Raw genomic sequence first — 19511 nt, forward strand, 5'->3', positions numbered from 1 at the left:
ACATTTTAAATCTTCCACAAAAATTAATCATTCTAAAAACAGAACAACAGTCATCTGCAAAACTGGCACTCTGCCTTTGCTATAAATTTGAGTGGTTTTTAGACTAAAATATGATTTAATTAAACCAACAACATGTTATAATCAAGTTGTGCCATGTCATATTGAAATATTTTTAAAATACTTTAAAAAACTTTCCAACGGCTTTAAGACTAGTTGGTCAAGAATTGTCAGATTGTGCACAAAAAAGAAATTCTCACTTAAAACCCATATTAAGTGTAACAAACTTGCTTTCTACATAAGTTATATAACACACAGTTCCAAATTCTTTTGTTTGAAGTTTTTTGACATGAACAAGATGGAAATTCTTTTGGTATTTGCAAATGAACTGTGTACTTCTGATCAATATGCTGTGCTAAAAGTTGGCATCTTTGTGGGTGCAGAGCTTTCTTGGCTGAATGTGTTATTGATATTAGAATTCCTTGAAGACACAAAGGTTGAAAAGTTGGTAATCTGAATGGCAAAGCTGTATTTAATAGTAATTTGGCATCCACATTAAGTTTTGAAGTCAGAGTACATAGAATTAATAATCTATCACTTGATTATTAGTCCAAGTATTAAAATCAATTCAATTTCATAAATTAGCCACATGCTTTATAGGTCATTTATTACTTGTTAAAATCAATAAAATTCTTTTTTAAAATTATTTTTTACTTATAGGTGGGCACATATCTTTATTTTATTTTTTTAATGTGGTGATGAAGATTCAAACCCAGGGCCTTGCGCATGCTAGGTAAGCACTCTACCTCTGAGCTACAATCCGAGCCCCAATAAAATTCTTTTATATTCACCAAAGAAGTCTAAAAAGCATTCTTACATCCCTAGTACATAATGGTCATTTAAGATACAATTCCTTAGGAATATCCACTTGGTAGAGATCAGAGCCAAATAAAAGGGAAGGAATTAAGATGACAGAAAAGAAAATGCTCAAGAAGGTCTTCCTGATTTGTCCCATGTATACTGTATACCTTTCCCAGAATCTCCTCTGAAATGGAATAAATTTTATTGATCCTGAAAAATTTAGGGTTGAAATAATGGTATTAATAAAGGAAACAGACAGGAAGTCTGGAAATGAGTAACCTTCAAAAGAGCAATCATACACTTTCCACAAATATAACTTCTGCAGATTTTTGGAAATCTTTTAAAATTTCCAAATTTATAGATTTCATCTAGACTTGAGGGTGAGTGATGGAATGGAAAAGAAGGGGAAAAAAACAAAACAAGGAAAATTAGATTATCCAGCAAAGAAAAAAGAAACACTCCAAGAGGAAATGAGAGCTGTCAAGGAATGTCAAATCTAGAGTTGCTCTTTAATATTTATATCATCAGGGGATAAAGAAGAGGTTTTTTAAGAGACCAAAGCTAGAATTAAATTTTAAAATCAGTCATTTTTATATAGTTAAAACACAATAAAGTTATAAGACAAATTAGGAAAAAATATTTGCAGCATACTTAACAAGAAATTAATATCTTTAACATAAAAGGAGCTTCAAAAGAGGAACAGGCCAGTGGAAAATGGGCTGGTGCTGAGGATATGACTCGAGGTAGAGCACTGTTCAGCAAGCTTGAGGCCCTGAAGTCCATCCCCAGCACCACAAACAAGCCTTGAAGTAACTAAAAGACAAAAAAACACTCAATTTCTAGCAACCACAGTCTTAAAACCAGATGATATACAATTCTGTGTCTTTCAGATTTTCAAAGTAAAAAATTAAAAGATCTAGTATTAATTAGGATGTAAGATAGAGATAAACCTGTGTACAGTATAACTGGATAAAACTTTTCTGAAGGAAAGTTTGGAAATGAGTATTAAAACTCAATATGTCTATATTCTTTGACTTAGCAAATATACACTTAAGAATTTATCCTTAGGAAAGGAACCATTTGACCCATTATCCCTCTCCTCTGTATATGCCCCCAAAGACTTCATTCAAAGCAGCATACTACAGTGACACAGCCACATCAATGTTTAGAGGAGCTCAATTCATAATAGCTATTCACAAACCTAAGTACCCTTCAACAGATGAATGATTAAATAAAATGTGATATATATATCACACAATGGAATATCACTCAGTTATCTCTAGAAGAATGAAATTATGGCATTTAATGGTAAATGGATGGAGACTATCATACTAAGTGAAATAAGCCAATTCCAAAAAACCAAAGGCCAAATGTTCTCTCTGATAAGCAGATGCTAACACACAATAAGGGTGGGAAAGGGAAGAACAAAAGTTCATTAGATCAGACAGAGGGGAAGAATAAAGGAAAGGGAGGATGGGAATAGGAAAGATAGTAGAATGAATCAGACATAACTTTCCTATGTTCCTATGAACACAAGAATGTAACTCCACATTATGTTCAACCAAAAGAATGGGATCCTAATTAGAATAAAATGCACTCCAATGTATGTATGTCAAAATACATTATACTATCATGTATATCTAAAAATAACAAATTAAAAAATCTTTAGGGAGGGACTAAAGTAACCCTAACCTAACCAGATAATTAGTCTAAACTTAAAAAATGAAATAATGTCTTAAGCATACCACAAGGTCTTTTACCTCATTAACTGAAAATACATTAAAGATAATCTTGTTGCAGGCCTAAAAGTAGAGTCAACAGACAATTTCAGAATGGCTTAAAATCAATACAACTAACTTACCTCTTTACCATTTAGGTTCAGAACACTCAATGCAGAGCTTCCCTCCAAAAATGTAACCCACATTTTATCTTCTACAAATCTTTAATAAAGATAAAAGCAATAAAAAACCAATTAATTCTTTAGATATAACTAACTCAATGACTAAAGTCCACTGATTACTGATAAACAGGCTGACAGAGGTCAGGAGTATAAGGAGGGAGGACAGTAGGACTGATGATGACCTGGAGAGGGCACTCTTCCCCCTCACATTTCAATCCCTGTTCTTTCAAACACTATGCTAATAAAACAGGCAGAAGAAATGGGCCTTGTTCAAAGTGATCTTAAATATAAAGAGAGTAAACTACAGAGCAAAGATACAAGTCTCCTAACCCTGTAGTCCAGGAGTATGTATTTTTATTGTCTCGGTGTCTTCCTTAAATGACATTTGATCAAGAAAGATGATAGGGAGTTACCACCGGAGACAGACAGACAGACACAGATACACACACACACACACACACACACACACACACACACACACGTTACAAGAAGTCTTAGGTTATAGTCTGTCTTTAGTTCTTGACAATACAACTCTTGGCCCTTCAATGGTCTTTGGTATGATCTTAAGTTTATACTTTTGAAATGAAATGAAACCTCCAAAGGGGAAATAAAAAAAAGGACATTAGAACAAGTTTCAAGGACGGTCACTATTATATAATAAAATTATTGTGCTAAAAAGAACAAAACAGTAAAATAAAACTCTCAATCTTGTTTACAGAAACAATCTTATGAGTTGAACCATTTGCAACTATATAGAGAAAATATCTACGATACACACACAGACACCTACGTGCATGCACACTTTCACACTAGGACTCAAAGGTATACATTACGGATATTAAGCAAAAGTGCACACAGTACTTTACCCCATTGAAATCAAGGGCCTGGAACAGATTTTTATAATCACTAAAATATGACCAAGGTAACTGATTCAATTTCTTTGGCATAAAGTTATTAAGCTGCAGGATGCAGGATGCTGTAATGTCAAGATGCTGTCATTCTCATACAGAGATGTTATTCTTAGAGAATATGAAGGTATCTTTTTCACATTGTTGGCAACAGATGATATTCCTCTTCAAAGGTCACAACCACCTGTTAGGGCTGCACTGAGGCCGCACCAGTTCCCCAACACTGAACATTATTTGTTCTTTGATTGTGGTACCAAAGCTTTTATGATTCTAGGTCATAAAAGAATTTCTTGGTCCTTATCCTCAATAAACACAGTGACCCTTACACATTTTTAACTTTAACAAGAGATTTTGGTTTTTAGACATTCATGGATTTAAATAGGTCCTCTAGCAACTGTATTTTCTTCCTACTTTCACCACTAACCTAAAAGCAATAGTCTTTTCCTTCAATTAATATATATATTTAAATGTATCCAAATTTGTCCTGTCTACATTTCCAGGAACCTCTTATTTAAATTTAAAGGCGTTTACAGACTCAGTCATTCTTTAATGGCTTCTTATTCTAGACCAAAAGGGAATAATTTAGTTTTAATGCTTACAGTTTTATTTACTTTTGTTTCTTTGCTTACTTTCATTGCTTGCTTTTTCTTTATCAACTGGGCTACCATAAGGTATAACAATGAATATTCCAAGTGTGGAGACACCTCACAGTTTTATATTAATGTCACCTTATTTTCTTACCAATACTTTTTCCAATCATGATAATAAGCATTTTGAGGAATGCTGTTGGCTCCAATTTTGAGCTAAGAAAATCCCAGTGGGTTACAAAGACAGATAGGTCCCTTTCCTTTATCAACCTTTCATTCCTTACACAATCTGGACTCATTTGAGTGCAGTATTTCACATTTACTCATGAGGATGCTTATTGGCTACTCTGCTGCCCACTCACACAGTGCACAGATCCTTTTGGTGGTATGGCATTTCTGTAGTTGGCAGAGCTTACTGGCATCTGTGAACTTGGAAGATTTCATTATGTACTTCCTAGAGTCTTAAAATTTTGAAAGATATATATTTTTTTAAGGTTTAAAATATTGTTGTCAAAAAATCTGAGGGAAGTCTAAATACAATTTCCTCATTTACTTCCATGGTGTCTCAGGCATGACTTTCATTCTACAGAAAGCACACCATCTGTGAACTGTACTTTTAGAATACAGGGAAGTTTATTATGTGGCTCTTTCCAACAAGACTACAAGCAGAAGTTGCATCAAGTGCTCCTCTGCTCTTCCATAGCACCTAGTAAAGAGATTTGCTCATTGAACATCTGTAAACATACCTAAGAAAGCAAACACCACAAAAAGGCATTTAATAGTACTTCTTTCTCTATGGCATTCAAATACACATGTCATTCAATCTCTCAAAACTGCTACACATATGGGAGAGAACATTTTTAAAACAAGAAAAGAAGCATCTGCTTCTGCAAAGGGCAGATGTTAAACCAATGAGGGAAACCAAGACTGAATCGAATGACTCCTAACTGTTCACCATTTCTCTCGGTTGGAAATTAAACAGACTTAAACTAATCTAAACATCACATTTCTTAATCTGAAGGAGGGATAATCTCTCCACTTAACTTTTATCACTCCTTAAAAAAATAATCACAGCTTTGTTTTGTTATAGAGCTTGGTTATACATTACATTGTGTAGGAATCTCAAGAAGTCATCTCTGAATTTGCACATATTTCTCTCTTCAATTGTTCATATAAAATTTTCATTATTCAATTTAAGCTTTCTAAGTAGAGAATTCAGTTTCAAAACCTATGAGCTCTTTGAATAACATCTATAGTATGATTTTTCTTTAGTTTGGAAATAAAAATATTCATACATTATTAAAACACCAATTAGGTGATTTGTAATACAGGAAACTATTGTTTATGAATCATGAGCTGCTTTTGGATAACAAATATTTTACTTACCTTATGAGTATAACTTCACCAAAATTTGCAAACTGCTGCAGGAGCTCATCAATTAATGCATCATCGAAAAAATTATTTTCTTGCAAAGAACTTTTGATTGAAACCAATACTGTACCATCTGGTGGACCCTGAACTGCAATTACTTCTTTATAAATGTTTTGCCTCTCTTCGGCTTCAACTTCAAATATATCTATATCAATCAGGGCAACAACAGGCCTGAAAACATAAAGGAAGATAGATGTGTTAGAAATATTTTTAAAAGGATGTATTTCAAACCAACTTCAAGCACCATTAGAAATACTGAGACAGTTGAAACCTATGGTCAGAAGTCTTCAGCTCAGCTCTTCCATAATGCAGCAAAGTGCCAGGAGTCCACGTGTACAGTATTTTGCTTTCATCTTGAAAACTAGCATTTAGAAGATCTAAATCTTCAGCTGCAGTCAGAACAAAACACAAGACCATATGATCAGGACAGATCATGTGCAGCAAAGAGGCATATATTTCCTTTCCTTAGCTTTAGTTGTCTAAGGCTGGAATGCCAGACACCCTTGTTAATGGACAGGAAGTCTAGACACCTTTAAATTACAAAGGTTTTTTTAGTAGTTTTATCATTCTATTGTTTATTTAGTAAAAATTATAATGTGGCCTTACTTCTAAGATTACTTAGAGGCCTGTGACCAAATAGTGTTTTATAATAATTCAATAGACAAGTGGCAGTTCAAAGTACACACAGACCACTTTATTTATTCAACCTAAAAACTTGAATGAGTATTCAATTGAAAAATTTTTAAAGTTTCCTGCCTTCTCTTTTTATGAAATTATGAAACTAAAAACAGATTATTTTAAAAAATGTCATATCTAAGTTTTATTTATTTTATTCTAGGTAACTTTTGTTGAAAAGAATTAGCTTTCTTCTTCATCATTGGTTTTACATCATTTTAATTCACCTAAATAAAGAAGTCCATTTTCCAACCTGATCTATCAAACGGCCACTTCCTCCTCCTCCAGAGGACACGGTCTGTCCACGCAGGGGTGCGGCACTTCTCACTGGTGTCATAGTCATCAGAAAATAAGTCATATTTATAGGTAGGAGCAAAGGTTACTTTTCCCTCCAAAAATCCTCTAAAAATCTAAAATAAACATACACAAAGCAAGTTATTGTAAAATGCACAAAAGTTCCATTTTTGTTCAGGCAATCATTCATTAAACATCTATTATGTACTAAATACCCTGGAATGAAATTTGTATCATCTAATGAACACTATAACTAACTAAATGGAATAAAGTTTAAAAAAAACCCCACAAAAACAAAAAATAATTGTGGCCTTTTCCATAGCACTTGTTTAACTTTTCATTTTAAACATATTTAAAAAAAATGAATAAGGGAATTCTACATGTCCTTAAGCTATAGGAGACATTGAAAACAGTTTGGGATTTTGGGAATCATCTAGTCTTACAACTTATTCCCAAATACAGAGCTGATGTCTAAAACTGTTAAATGGTACCTAGAGTATAAGAATTCACATCTTATGATCCCCAGGCATTGTATCAGGTGGGCTCCAACTATTTTTTTAAAATAAATTCTTCCAAAATTTTGTGGTCATAAGAAGTTTCAAAAAGGCAGATGAGAGCTGGGTGCAGTGGTGCACGTCTATAATCCCAGCGGCTTGGAAGGCTGAAGCAGGATCTCAAGTTCAAAGCCAGCCTCAGCAAAAGTGAGGCACTAAGCAACTCGGTCAGACCTTGTCTCCAAATAAAATACAAATAGGGCTGAGGATGTGGCTCAGTGGTCAAGTGCCCCCGAATTCAATCCCTGGTATCCACCCCCTCCAAAAAAAGGGCAGATGATAAAACAGAAGAAAACAACAAAATAAATTACCCTATGGGGCTGGGTTTATAGCTCAGCAGTAGAGCGCTTGACTCGCACATGTGAGGCACTGGGTTCGATCCTCAGCACCACATAAAAATAAACAAAATAAATAAAGATATTGTGTCCATCTTAAAAAAATCTTTTAAAAAGATTATCCTATGCTCTTAAATACCAAAACCAATAACCCTGGAAACTAAAATTCAAAACTATTACCACCACTTGTGCCCACCAAAAGTATACTTTCTACTTGAAAGTGAGTCTTACAGACACACATTTTTCTTTCTGGGAATTATAATGAGCTCTGTATGCCACACATGAGCATGCTCTCTCTCTCTCTTGATTCTCAAGAGAGGTAATTCTATATCTGCTTATCTACACATAAGTATAAATATCATCCAAGAAATCAAAAAAATTGATTAAGGAAAGCATGTTTTATAACCCCAAATCCCTTCTCAATGCAAATAACTTCTCAAGCATATAGGTACCTGCCCAGCATTTTTCTGATTGATAAGTTGATCTCCTGCTATAAGAGAATCCCAATTTTGCTGTCTTATGAGCTCTTTGACTTCTTCATTAGGGAGATCAATTCGATAGTTGAAATCACCACACCAAAATACATAGTCATGGGAAAAGAGCATCCTTCCCTGAAAGCATGAGATGGAATTTTATGTTCAAAACAACTTGTATAAATGTTTTACATTATTTTGTTGCCTCAGATATGCCTCCCCTCCCACAATTCTGTTTCTTTAACCCAATAGTAACAACACCTGAAATTATCTCTAAAGGTGAATACTGTTGATGTTTCTAAGAACTAACTTAAATTTTCAAAAACCGTAATATAGAATTTGAAGTAATTAAAAACACATTTCAAAGCTTTATTTTCAAGGACAAGCAACAGAAGCTTACCATAGGAAAACTTAATTTTCGTGCTATTTCTACAAAATCTTCATTTCTCTCTTTGACTTGTGACTGCCCTGCAGCAAAGTGGCTACAGACGAAGCAAAGGCTTGTTGTATGGAAGAGCATTCGGATTGCAACTGCTCCTTTATTTCCAGTTGCACCTCCCATCCCAGTCTTCACAGTATCAACTGCAACATCCCTTTGAAACAAGAACTACAGGTAAGTGTTTCCCTGAAGCAATATTCTGGCCCTTTTTATAGATATTTAGTGGCAGAAAGTAGCCTTAGAAGAGTGCTGTTTACTGACCTGATAAAAGGAGCATGCTGTGGTCTGATAAAAACAAACAGGCAGACGCCTACCAACTGTTCAGAAGCCAGCAGCACATACTTATTGTCTCTGGAGATTGTCTTCTGAAGTTCTACAGCCCATAGCTTCTGATTTGTTGTGCTAACAGAAAATATTAAAAAGGGAATCTTTAAAAAGATACCATACTTTACCTGAATTTCTCAAAACTCTAAAATATTTCTCCAGGCTATTTTTGTTTGTTTCATTTAAGAAGAAATTTGGCCAAAATAACAGCACACTTCAAAATCTTATCTATAACTCCTTTACAATGAAAATATGAACTGACTTAATAAATAACAAAAGTAATTACAAGCTTGTACACTATTTTTTTTTCTTAGGTATTCATTAGGGTCAAGGAGAAGTATGTGCCTCCAGACATTTCAGACATTTTTCTTATTTTATGGAATTACAATTGATTTAGTTTTTAAAATTACTTATGAAAACTCTTCAATGTACAAGAGATAATTAGAAAATAAACCACCATATTCCATTATTCAGCTTCAATATAACAAACATTTGTCAACCCCCCCACTCATGGTGGTTGTTTTTTTTTTTTTTTTTTTTTGCTTTCTTAAATAAACCTGGAACATTCTAGACCAAATCTGATACACACCATTTCATTCATAAATATTTCATTATTCATCTCTAAAGCAATGAGACATTTTTATTTTTATACAACCACAATGCTACTATCACACTTAAATTTTAACAATTCCTTAATATCATCTAATACTTGGTTCATATTTAACATGAATTTAATAACTTAATACCTAAAAATATCTTATTATAGTTGGTTTGTGTAATGGTTTAGACATGAGGCATCTTCCCCACCCCACCCCCAAAGCTCCTGTGTTAATGCAGGAATTTTTTTTTTTAATTGGTTGTTCAAAACATTACAAAGCTCTTGACATATCATATTTCATACATTAGATTCAAGTGGGTTATGAACTCCCATTTTTACCCCAAATACAGATTGCAGAATCACATCGGTTACACATCCACATTTTTACATAATGCCATATTAGTGACTGTTGTATTCTGCTACCTTTCCTATCCTCCACTATCCCCCCTCCCCTCCCCTCCCATCTTCTCTCTCTACCCCATCTGCTGTAATTTAATTTTCTCCCTTGTTTTTTTTTTCCCTTTCCCCTCACAACCTCTTATATGTAATTTTGTATAACAATGAGGGTCTCCTTCTATTTCCATGCAATTTCCCTTCTCTCTCCCTTTCCCTCCCACCTCATGTCTCTGTTTAATGTCAATCTTTTCCTCATACTCTTCCTCCCTGCTCTGTTCTTAGTTGCTCTCATTATATCAAAGAAGACATTTTTTCATGTACTTGTTGATTGATTGTATATCCTCCTCTGAGAAGTGTCTATTCAGGTCCTTGGCCCAAACTCCATAAGATGCATGCTAGATGCTTTTTTTCCTCCTTGAAGCTGAATTGTTAACCATGATGAAGCCATTTGAGGGGTTAAATAAGTTAGTTGTGTTACTTTCTAGTGATAACATTATAAAAATAATATCATAAATTAACTTTGATTGGGAAAAGGGGAGGGAGGGTAGAGAGGGTGCATGGGGGCAGGAAAGATGGTGGAGTGAGATGGATATCATTACCCTAGATACATGTATGACTGCACATATGGTGTGATGCTACATTGTGTACAACCACAGAAATGTAAAGTTGTGCTGCAGTTGTGTACAATGAATCAAAATGCATTCTGCTGTCATATATACCTAATTAAAATAAATAAATTAATTAATTAAAAAAAAGAAGACATTTGGCATTTGTTTTTTAGGGCTTGGCTAGCTTCACTTAGCATAATCAATGCAGGAATGTTTAGAGGTCAAATTATCAGGTTGTGAGAGCTGTTAGGCAGGTGGGTGCAGCCAGAAGAGGTGAGTCACTGATGCGTTCATCTTTTCTGTGTCCCCTTCCCCCCTTTCCTCTTTTCGGCTTCCTTGCTGCCATGAATGGAGCAGCTGTCCCTACCATCTCCTTCTACCATGATGTTCTAATTCACCTTGGACTTAGAGCAATAGACTCAACTGACCAAGGACTAAGCCTCTGGAACTGGGAGCCAAAATAAACTTTTCCTCTTCTAAGTTGTTATGCTTGCGTATTTTGGTTAAAGCAATGAAATGCTGATTAACCTAGTTTATTTCTTTAAAACAGAGGGAAAACATGGCCTACACAACACATTTGCTTGCCAAGTCTCTTGACTCTCTCTTAATCTTTTATATCTCTAATACTACCATCTGTTTTTCTTAATTCTTTTTTTCAATATGTATATATTGTTTATTTGTTCAATATAAGATCATATATGACTTGTTTTTTTAAATTGATTTTATTTTTAAATACATGACAGGAGAATGCATTACAATTCTTATTACATACATAGAGCACTATCTTTCATATCTCTGTTTGTATATAAAGTATGTCCACATCAATTCATCTCTTCATACCTGTACTTTGGATAATGATGTCCATCACATTCCACCATCATTGCTAATCCCCTGCCCCCCTCCACCATCCTGTTTTTAATATCATTTTTCTTCTTTTTTTTGGAAAGAAACTGGGTCATGTGCCCATAAAATATTCAACAAATTGGACTTGGCTGATGTTTTAATTTTATCTTAACATATCTCCTCTATCCCTTATATTTCCTGTAAAATGATTAATGTAAAAACTAGATTAAAAACCATGATCAAATTTATTTATGCATTACTTTTGGTAAAACTACGCTACTGGTTTGTGCTGTGTACCTCCCACCATATCAAAGCAAAAGGCACATCATCTTTAGTAATGTTAAACTGATTTAGATCAGTAACGGATTCCAGTTTCCCCACTAACCCTTCTTTTAGAATTTAGCATTTACTGATGATAATTGCTCAGATTAATTATTTCATGAGGAGTTGAAAAATGTTAACTTCATAATTTCTACATTTCATAGTCAATCATAATAGACTGGATTATAAAAAGCAGAGATTATATGCAATATTGTTCATCTAAGAAATACCAGATAAAAGTTCAACCTTTTTCTTATCTATAGAAGTTTGATAGCATTAAGTTTGAAACTAAGAACTGCCAATCAAGAGCAAAACAGTTTTCTCTCCTTGTTCCAGGTCACACAAATGTTAAGTATAAATATGACCTCATACCCATCAATCTAATACTATGCAATACGACCTCCAAACATTGTCTCACCACCTACCATAGTCCCATTACTATAATGTGGATTCTTTCTGGAAAGAAAACAGTATCCTCCTCATTTTCTTTATGCCACTCCTCAGGTCATTGAACCCTACCCTGATCATTCCATTTAAAACTGTCGACACTTTCCACCTCCACAGACCTGATTCCCTTTACCACTATCTATTTTTCATAACACTTTTCTGACATGCTCTATAATCTATTATAGTTATTGTCTGTCTCTTCCCACTAGAATACAAAGTCCAAGAAGGCAGGTGTTTCTGGGCTGGGGTTGTGGCTCAGCGGTAGGGCACTCGCCTTGCACGTGCGGGACCCTGGGTTTGATCCTCAGCACCACATAAAAATAAATAAGTGAAATAAAGGTATTGTGTTCAACTACAACTAAAAAATAAATATTAAAAAAAATAAGGCAGGTGTTTCTGTTTGTACTATTCACTGAGGTATATATCTGTACTACCTAAAATTATGTGATCAAATGATACTGGTTAAATAAATGAATAAACAAGCACTGCTTTTTATTAAAGAGAAATTGATTTAACTCTTTTTAGAGTAGGGACGAAGAGCATGAGCAGAAGATTACATTAAACAGGGATGAGAGGTGGGAGGGAAAGCGAGAGGGAAGGGAAATTGCATGGAAATGGAAGGAGACCCTCATGGTTATACAAAATTACATACAAGAGGAAGTGAGGGGAAAGGGAAAAATAATACAAGGGGGAGAAATGAATTACAGTAGAGGGGGTAGAGAGAGAAGAGGGGAGGGGAGGGGAGGGGAGGAGAGGGGGGATAGTAGAGGATAGGAAAGGCAGCAGAATATAACAGACACTAGTATGGCAATATGTAAATCAATGGAAGTGTAACTGATGTGATTCTGCAATCTGTATACGGGGTAAAAATGGGAGTTCATAACCCACTTGAATCAAAATGTGAAATATGATATGTCAAGAACTATGTAATGTTTTGAACAACCAACAATAAAAAAAAATAGACAAACAATTGATCAATTTGTTTGGTACCAAGAACCTTAAAAGTATGCTCTATTTCAAAATCAAATATATATTTTCAAAAAATCTACTTGAGCAGCACAATGTTTTTCTACTTCCCTAACTGAATTATAATTCACTTTGGCCAACAAAATAATTGTAATTTCTAAAATTGATGACAAAACCATAATATTTTAGCGACAATATTCTTCTGAAAATCTTTTAAAATGTTATAAAAATGGGCAATTTTTCACACATAAAAGCAATTATATTTTGTTAAAACACTTAAGCTTTAAGTTTTACTCAATTTGTACTTGTAAATTGGCTTCAGTTCTCTGAAGTGTGGTCTGGAGACATCTGTGAGGATTCCCCAAATCAATGGAGTCAAAACTGTTTTTATAACACTACTGAGACATTGCTTTTTTCACTGTGTTGGCCGACATTTGCACTGATGATGTCAAAGCAACAATGTTAAAAGTGATGACTTCACTTGAAACCAGGCACCAAACTGTATTGGTAGTCAATATATCCTCATTTTGATGTAATTTCAGGAAAATAAAAAAGCCATTTTTCCTTAAGACTGTCCTTAATGATGCAGTAAGCATAGTTTTATCAAGCTTAACCCTTGAGTCAAATCTTTTCAACATTCTATGTGATAATGTGATAAATGGGAAATATACACAAAGTGATTCTACATACTCAAGTATGATTATCTCAAGGAAAAGTATCAATACTTTGAGTTGTGAGCTAATTGCCATTTCTTACCACTACCACCACCACTACCACCACCACCACACACACACACACACACACACACACGCACACAGACCTGGGAGATTGAACCCAGGGGTGCTTTACCACTGAACTACTTCCCAACCCCCCACTTTTTAACTGTTCTTTTTAATCATACATGCCAGTAGATTCTGTTTTGATATATTTATACAAACATGGAATATATTCTAATTTGGATCCCAGTCTTGCGGATGTACATGATGTTGAGATTCACTGTAGGAAAGTTGTTCATTCTAGAGCAACTATGAACAGAGCAGGGAGGAAGAGCAGGAAGAAAAGATTAACATTAAACAGAGACATGAGATGGGAGGGAAAGGGAGAGAAAAGGGAAATTGTATGGAAATGAAGGGAGACCCTCATTGCTATACAAAATTACATATAAGAGGTTGTGAGGGGAATGGGAAAATAAACAAGGAGAGAAATGAATTACAGTAGATGGGGTAGAGAGACAGAAGATAGGAGGGGAGGGGAGGGGGGATAGTAGGGGATAGGAAAGGTAGCAGAATACAACAATTACTAATAGGGCATTATGTAAAATTGTGGATGTGTAACCGACATGATTCTGCAATCTGCATTTGGGGTAAAATTGGGAGTTCATAACCCACTTCAATCTAATGTATGAAATATGATATGTCAAGAGCTTTGTAATGTTGTGAACAACCAATAAAAAAAAATAATAAAATTAAATAAATAAATAAATAAATAAATAAATTGCAAGTAACAGAAATCAAAAAAAAAAAAAAAAAGAAAGTTGTTCATTCTACTATCTTGGTTGGAGTGAGATGAAATCTTGATATAGTTTTAATTTGCGCTGCTCTAATTGCTAGAGATGTTAAATATTTTTTCATATATTTGTTGACTGTATTTATTCTTTTGGGAAGCATCTGTTTTGTTCCTTTGCCCATTTATTAATTGGGTTATTTGTTTGGGTTTTTTTTTTTTTTTTGTGTGTGTGTGTGTGTGTGTGTTAAGCTTTTGGAGGTTCTTTGCATATCCTGGAAATTAACAACCTATCTGATGTGCTGGTGGCAAAGATTTCCTCCCATTCTGTAGGCTCCCTCTTCATGTTCTTGATTGTTTCCTTTGCTGTGAAGAAGCTTTTTAGTTGATACTATCCCATTTATTGATTCTTTATTTTAGTTCTTGTATTTTAGATGTCTTATTTAAAAAAAGCTGGTTCCTAAGCTGACATGTTGGAGTACTGGATCTACATTTGCAGGGTTTCTGGTATAATTCCTAGGTTTTGATCCACTGTGAGTTGACTTTTGTGAAGAAAGATAGGCATTAAATTTCATTCCACTACATGTGGATTTCCAGTTTTCCCAGCACCATTTGTTGAAGAGGTTTATCTTTTCTCCAGTGTATGTTTTTGGAGGCTTAGTCTAATGTGAGATGACTGTATTTATGTGGGTTTGTCTCTGTCTCCTCTATTCTATTCCCTTATTCTTCATGCCTGTTTTGGTGCCAAAACTACTGTATTGTTACAATAGCTATTTTTGTTACTATAGCTCTGTAGTATAATATAAGGTCATCCCCAGCCCTTTTTAGTTTTTATTTTGAGACAGGGTCTCACTAAATTGCTCAGGATGACTTTGAACTTACGATCCTCCTACCTCAGTCTCCAGAGACACTGAGATAACAGGCATAAAACTGTCACATTTTTCATGGAATACAATTGTTCTTGAAAGAACTAATGACAGGGCTGGGGTTGTGGCTCAGTGGTAGAGTACTCGCTTAGCACATGTGAGGCACTGGGTTCGATCCTTAGCACCACATAAAAAGGAAATAAAGATATTGTGTCCACCTACAACTAAAAAATAAATATTTTTTTAAAAATAAAGAAAGAACTAATGACAGACTATGGCTATTCAGATTTGATTAATTATCAGACATATTTTTTTTTCAGCCAACCCTGTCTCTTCAAGAAAAACAACCAAGAACATTTGTTTATAATGATAAAAGTTGAGTTTTTAAGCAAAAGATAGAATTCTGGAAAACTAGTGTCTGCTATCATATCTTTACAGTTTCCAATATTTAAAAAAAATTTTCATATATCAGTGATGATATTAACTAATATAGTGCTTTGATATATATAAGATGTGTCAAACTTTAGTAACTCTACATAACTAAGTTAACTTTTCCAAATGACCAATATATGATTTACAAAATTATGCAAGGATTGGGCTGGGATGTGGCTAAGCAGTAGAGTGCTCGCCTAGCACTGCAAAGCCCTGGGTTCGATCCTCAGCACAACATAAAAATAAACAAAATAAAGGTATTGTGTCTAACAAGAACTAAAAAAAAAAATATTTTAAAAATATGAAAGGATAAAGTATCAATGAAGAACTTCAGTATAAATAGAGGAATTAAAGTCATTGATATGGTTTCATATTCTATTCTGCAACTAACTTTTAAGACACTACCATTTGTTGAGTTTGGATGTAATATCAGAGAAGAAATTATCTGGAAAGGCCATTAAAAATTTTCCCTTTTCAACTACACATTTATGTGATTTTTCTTCCATATAGTTCAACTAAAACAACACACTGCAATAGAGTGATACAGAAGTAGATATAAGTTTCTAGTTGTTTTAAGTCAGACATTAAAGAAATGTGCAGAACTATAAAACCATGCCAACCTTTTCAGTAAATTTTGGAATGTTATTCTGTGAATATTTCAATGAAATTTATATGGGTGCATTAAAACAGGTTGAAAATGTAATCTAGAGTTTATATACCCTTTATATATCTTTTCATCTATGAAATACATCTATATTTTTTCAAACTCTCTAAATATTCACCTGTTACTTTTCTCAAAAGATTACCTCTTAAAACAATAATCATTCAATATTATTTCAAGGTTACCGTAAGTGGTATATTTGCTTTTATAGGTGTTCTACATCTGGGATAATGAGATTAAAATGAGTTAAATAAGTGTTTTTAAATTTTCAAGTTTAACTTATAATATAATAAATATACCAACATTAATAAAATTTCTTTGAGATTGTTTTAGCCAGCTGTTTCACTGTTGTAACTGAAAGATCTGATCAGAACAACTGTAGAGGAGGAAAGATTTATTTAGGGGCTCGTGGTTTCAGAGGTATCAATCCATAGACAGCAGGCTCCATTCCTCAGGGCTTGAGGTGAGGCAGGACATCATGGTGGAAGAGTGTGGCAGAGGGAAACAGCTCATTTGATGATCAGAAAGCAGAGAAAGATATCTTCACTTGCCAGAATCAAATATATACCCCAAAGCTATGCCCCTAATGTACCACCTCCTCCAGCCATACCCCACCTACCTTCAGCCACCACTCAAGTTAATCTCATCAGGGATTAATTCATTGATTGTATTAAGACTCTCACAGCCCAATCCGTTCTCCTCTGAACCTTCTTACATTGTCTCACATGTGAGATTTTGGGGGACACCCCACATAAAGATTCTCAATATTTTTAAGAGTGTAGAGAGATTCTTAGACCAAAAAGTTTAAGAACTGGTATTACATAGCTTAAAGATCACTTTTCCATATATTATCTCAATTTATCCTGGCAACAATAACTAAATTACCTGTTATGGCTTGGATCTGAAATGTCCCCCATAGTCTCACGTTTTTAAAGACTTGGTCCCCAATGGAGCAAGGTTCAGAAATGGGGACTTGGGCAAGTGACTGGATCATGAGGACTCTGATTTCATCAATGGATCAATCCATTAACAGTTAAATAGATTACCGAGAGGTGCTAGAAAAGTGTAAACAGGTCGGGCACAGATGGAGGAAGTAGGTCATTGGGGACATGCCTTTGGAGACCCTGTCTCTCTCATGAGTTGAGCAGCCTTTTCCCTGGTAGGCCATGATGTTCTGCTTTACTTGAGGCTCAGAGCAATTAAGATGACTAACCATGGACTGAAACCTCTGGAACCATGAGTAAAATAATCCTTTTTCTCTCCAAGTTGTTTGTGAAGCATTTTGGTCACAGCAATGATGAAAAGCTAACATGTTACCTGTGTTCCAAGTCCCTCAATAAGAAAAATTTCCAGTGTTACTTGACCAGCTTACCTTGCATTCACAATGTTTCCAGCATTCAACTCTACCATTTCTTCAAAACCAATTGCAAATATATCAGTTGGTTTACTTCTTTTATCTACAATTAAGCATCCAAGAAATACTTTTAAGTATAGCCTTAATCAAATTACAATCTCATCCAATAAAACGTAACACCAGATCTCATAAAAATCTACTTTTTGTGTTTTGAGTTAAGTAATTCATACAAAAGGTAACATTACTTTAAATTTACTTTCTACTATGTCTTAAACTTGATTCTTTAAGAAATACAACTGATCGACAAATACATAAAAAAAATGTTCAATATGTCTAGTAATTAGAGAAATGCAAATCAAAACTACTCTAAGATTTCATCTCACTCCAGTCAGAATGGCAGTTATCAAGAATACAAGCCACAATAAGTGTTGAAAGGATGTGGGGAAAAGGCACACTCATGAGTTGCTGGTGGGACTGCAATTTGGTGCAACCACTCTGGAAAGCAGTATGGAGATTCCTCAGAAAACTTGGAATGGAACCACCATTTGACCCAGCTATCCCACTCCTTGGTCTATACCCTAAAGACCTAAAAACAGCATAGTACAATAATGCAGCCACTTCAGTGTTTATAGCAGAACAATTCACAATTGCTAAACTGTGGAAGCAACCTAGATGCCCTTCAACAGATGAATAAATAAAGAAACTGTGGTATATGTACACAATGGAATATTACTCAGCATTAAAAGAGAATAAAATTATGGCATTTGCAGGTAAATGGATGGATTTGGAGAATGACACACTAAGCAAAGTAAGCCAATCCCAAAAAACCAAAGACCAAATATTCTGAGAAGTGTATGCCGACACATAATGTGGGGTGGGGAGAATGGAGGAACTTTGATCGGGCAAAGGGGAGGGAGGGATGGGAAGGAAGGAGGTAAGGGGGCAGGAATTATGGTGGAATGAGATGGACATCATATCCTAGTTACATGTATGTCTACATGTGTGGTGTGACTCTACATCATGTACAACCAGAGAAATGAAAAGTTGTGCTCCATTTGTGTACAATGAATGCATTCTAAATACATTCTGCTATCATGTATAACTAATTAGAACAAATAAAAAAAATTTTAAAAGATTATTACTCTTGGAAACCCTTAAGTAACATTTTGAAAGAATCTTACATTTGAGTCATGGACAATAGAGAAACTATTATCACTTCTTAAAGGCTAAAGTGAATCAAAATTGGAGAGGTGAAAGATTTATTAAAAAAAGACATAACGAATAAAGTGGCTGAGAAACTCTCAAATTTTGGAGATGACAGCTGGGAGGCATTTTTCATATTAGAATTTGAACCTTTTTGCTATTTCCTACATGAATGTAATCCAGGAAAAGGAGAGGAGAACCAGGGGTTAAGATACATCACTCTGTCTCAGCTATTATCTTTTTTTATATCTGAAAGAACTAAAAAAGAAGGGAAGCTACTTCAGATAAGCAGTCCTGGGGTACTTTGGGGAACTCCATATTAAAAATAAAGACAAATAGCTAAAATGAGCCTAAAATATTATGAACTAATATTGAAAAATAAAAAAGTTTTGACTATTATTACATGCCAAGCTCAAACCTGCATCATATCTCATGTAGCTACCACACAAACAACTTATATAAGACAGAAAATTATCTTTGTTACAGACAGGAAAATGAGGCTTTGGAGAACCTACGAAACTTGCCCAAGTTCACA

General features: G+C 34.5%; 1 protein-coding gene across 20 annotated transcripts in view; it reads right to left on the bottom strand.

Annotated features, from left to right (window-relative positions):
* SYNJ1 (synaptojanin 1) overlaps positions 1-19511 on the bottom strand; it is an 83918-nt gene that overhangs the window by 18909 nt on the left and 45498 nt on the right. For all 20 annotated transcript variants that reach the window (XM_081302897.1, XM_081302898.1, XM_081302884.1 and 17 more), the window contains exons 14-21: positions 17792-17876; positions 8716-8856; positions 8416-8608; positions 7995-8153; positions 6613-6769; positions 5956-6073; positions 5640-5855; positions 2720-2798 (exon numbers count right to left, since the gene is read on the bottom strand). In XM_081302897.1, the coding sequence (XP_081159023.1) occupies positions 2720-2798; positions 5640-5855; positions 5956-6073; positions 6613-6769; positions 7995-8153; positions 8416-8608; positions 8716-8856; positions 17792-17876 (1148 nt within the window). The remainder of the gene's footprint in view (positions 1-2719; positions 2799-5639; positions 5856-5955; positions 6074-6612; positions 6770-7994; positions 8154-8415; positions 8609-8715; positions 8857-17791; positions 17877-19511) is intronic.

The sequence above is a fragment of the Spermophilus citellus genome, assembly GCF_964194105.1.
Source record: "Spermophilus citellus genome assembly, chromosome: 7".
Lineage (NCBI taxonomy): Eukaryota > Metazoa > Chordata > Mammalia > Rodentia > Sciuridae > Spermophilus > Spermophilus citellus.